Consider the following 1404-nt stretch of genomic DNA (forward strand, 5'->3'; position numbering starts at 1 on the left):
GGGAGGGAGGAGGCAGAGGGCAGAGCTCAGACGCTGAGGCACAGCCAGGTGCTGTCCTGTGCCGTGAGTGCCCGCTGTCTGCGGCCTCCCTCCTGGCGTTGGAACAGAGTGAGCGATGTTTTTCTCCCGTGCTTCTCTTCGCACTTAGCGGGGTCGGTGGAGAGCCATGCCTGTTCAGACCCCCGCACTCTGCTTGGTCTGACCGCTGGGGGAAGGAGTGCCGCCTCAGCGCCTCGTCCCAGGCTTAGCACTCGGTCCTTAGCACTCGGTGTTTCCCTTGTAGGCGCAGGAAGAAGCTCGGCGGAACAGGCTTATGAGAGACATGGCCCAGCTGCGACTTCAGGTGCTCCTCCTCCTCCTGATCTGGTTATTGCCTACAGCCCATTGGCAGGTCCTCACCCCTCCAGCTGCAGCCCCCCTGCTCCCCTGGGGCCCCCCACTTTGCCCAGATTACTCCCTTCCTGGCCTCCCAGATCGCCTCCCGAAGCCCATTCTCCACAGCGCCTTGCCGTCTGGCTGCTTTCACTTCTGCCTCTTTTTCTTCTCTTTCTCTTTACTTTAACCCTGTTTCTGTCTACTTTTCCTCCAAGGTCATTGGTAGAAGGAGTCCCCTGTCCCTGGGGCAGCAGGAGGAGCCCTATAAGAGCCCCTTTGAGAACCATTTTCCCCCTGCCAGGCTGCGGAGCCCACACAGCTCCACCCACTATGCCTTCTCTCACCAGCTCGAGGTCTCTCAGCTGGAAGGGAGCCTACAGCAGCCCAAGGCCCAGTCAGCAATGTCACCCTACCTCGTCCCTGACACCCAGGCCCTCTGCCACCACCTCCCCATCATCCGCCAGCTGGCCACCAGTGGCCGCTTCATTGTCATCATCCCAAGGACAGGTGAGCATACTGGGGAGGTGGGAGGACAGATAGAAGGTGGCTAAAATAAACTCTGGGCTTGGGATTGAGAGACCTTTATTTGGAGCCCAGTTTATACACAGTGGCCTTGGTCAAGTGCTTTCAACTCTGAACCTCAGTCATTTCATCTGTGAAATGGGCATGATCTCTTAAATCCTGACTCACAAGATGGTTGGGAGAAACAGAGGAGAATATCTAAGTGAAAGCAATTGGTAAATGGCCAAGTCCATGACTGGCAGAAGGTCATACTTTTGAAGGACTTCAGGAGCCGTCGGAGCCACGGTCCATCCCTTCTTTTCCCGCAGTGTGTGCTGGAGGAGCTCAGCCACTGCCTGCAGAGCCCCGTGTCACACACTCTGAGTTCATCTGTTTTGTCTCCGCCCCCCGCCTTGCCCACTAGTGATTGATGGCCTGGATTTGCTGAAGAAGGAACACCCAGGGGCCCGGGATGGGATCCGATACCTAGAGGCAGAGTTTAAAAAAGGAAACAGGTGAGTGCAGGCC

At 57.1% G+C, this 1404-nt stretch overlaps 1 protein-coding gene across 1 annotated transcript; it reads left to right on the forward strand.

Annotated features, from left to right (window-relative positions):
• The first annotated feature begins 84 nt into the window (after positions 1–84).
• On the forward strand, positions 85–1397 carry LOC102243093 (protein SMG5-like). Its single transcript, XM_005852970.2, has 3 exons — positions 85–343; positions 723–882; positions 1301–1397. Exons 1-3 carry the CDS (start codon positions 314–316, stop codon positions 1393–1395), a joined length of 285 nt encoding a protein of 94 aa, XP_005853032.1. The 5' UTR covers positions 85–313; the 3' UTR covers positions 1396–1397.
• The last annotated feature ends 7 nt before the right edge of the window (positions 1398–1404 follow it).

The sequence above is a fragment of the Myotis brandtii genome, unplaced genomic scaffold (genome assembly GCF_000412655.1).
Source record: "Myotis brandtii unplaced genomic scaffold, ASM41265v1 C42393812, whole genome shotgun sequence".
Classification (NCBI taxonomy): Eukaryota; Metazoa; Chordata; class Mammalia; order Chiroptera; family Vespertilionidae; genus Myotis; species Myotis brandtii.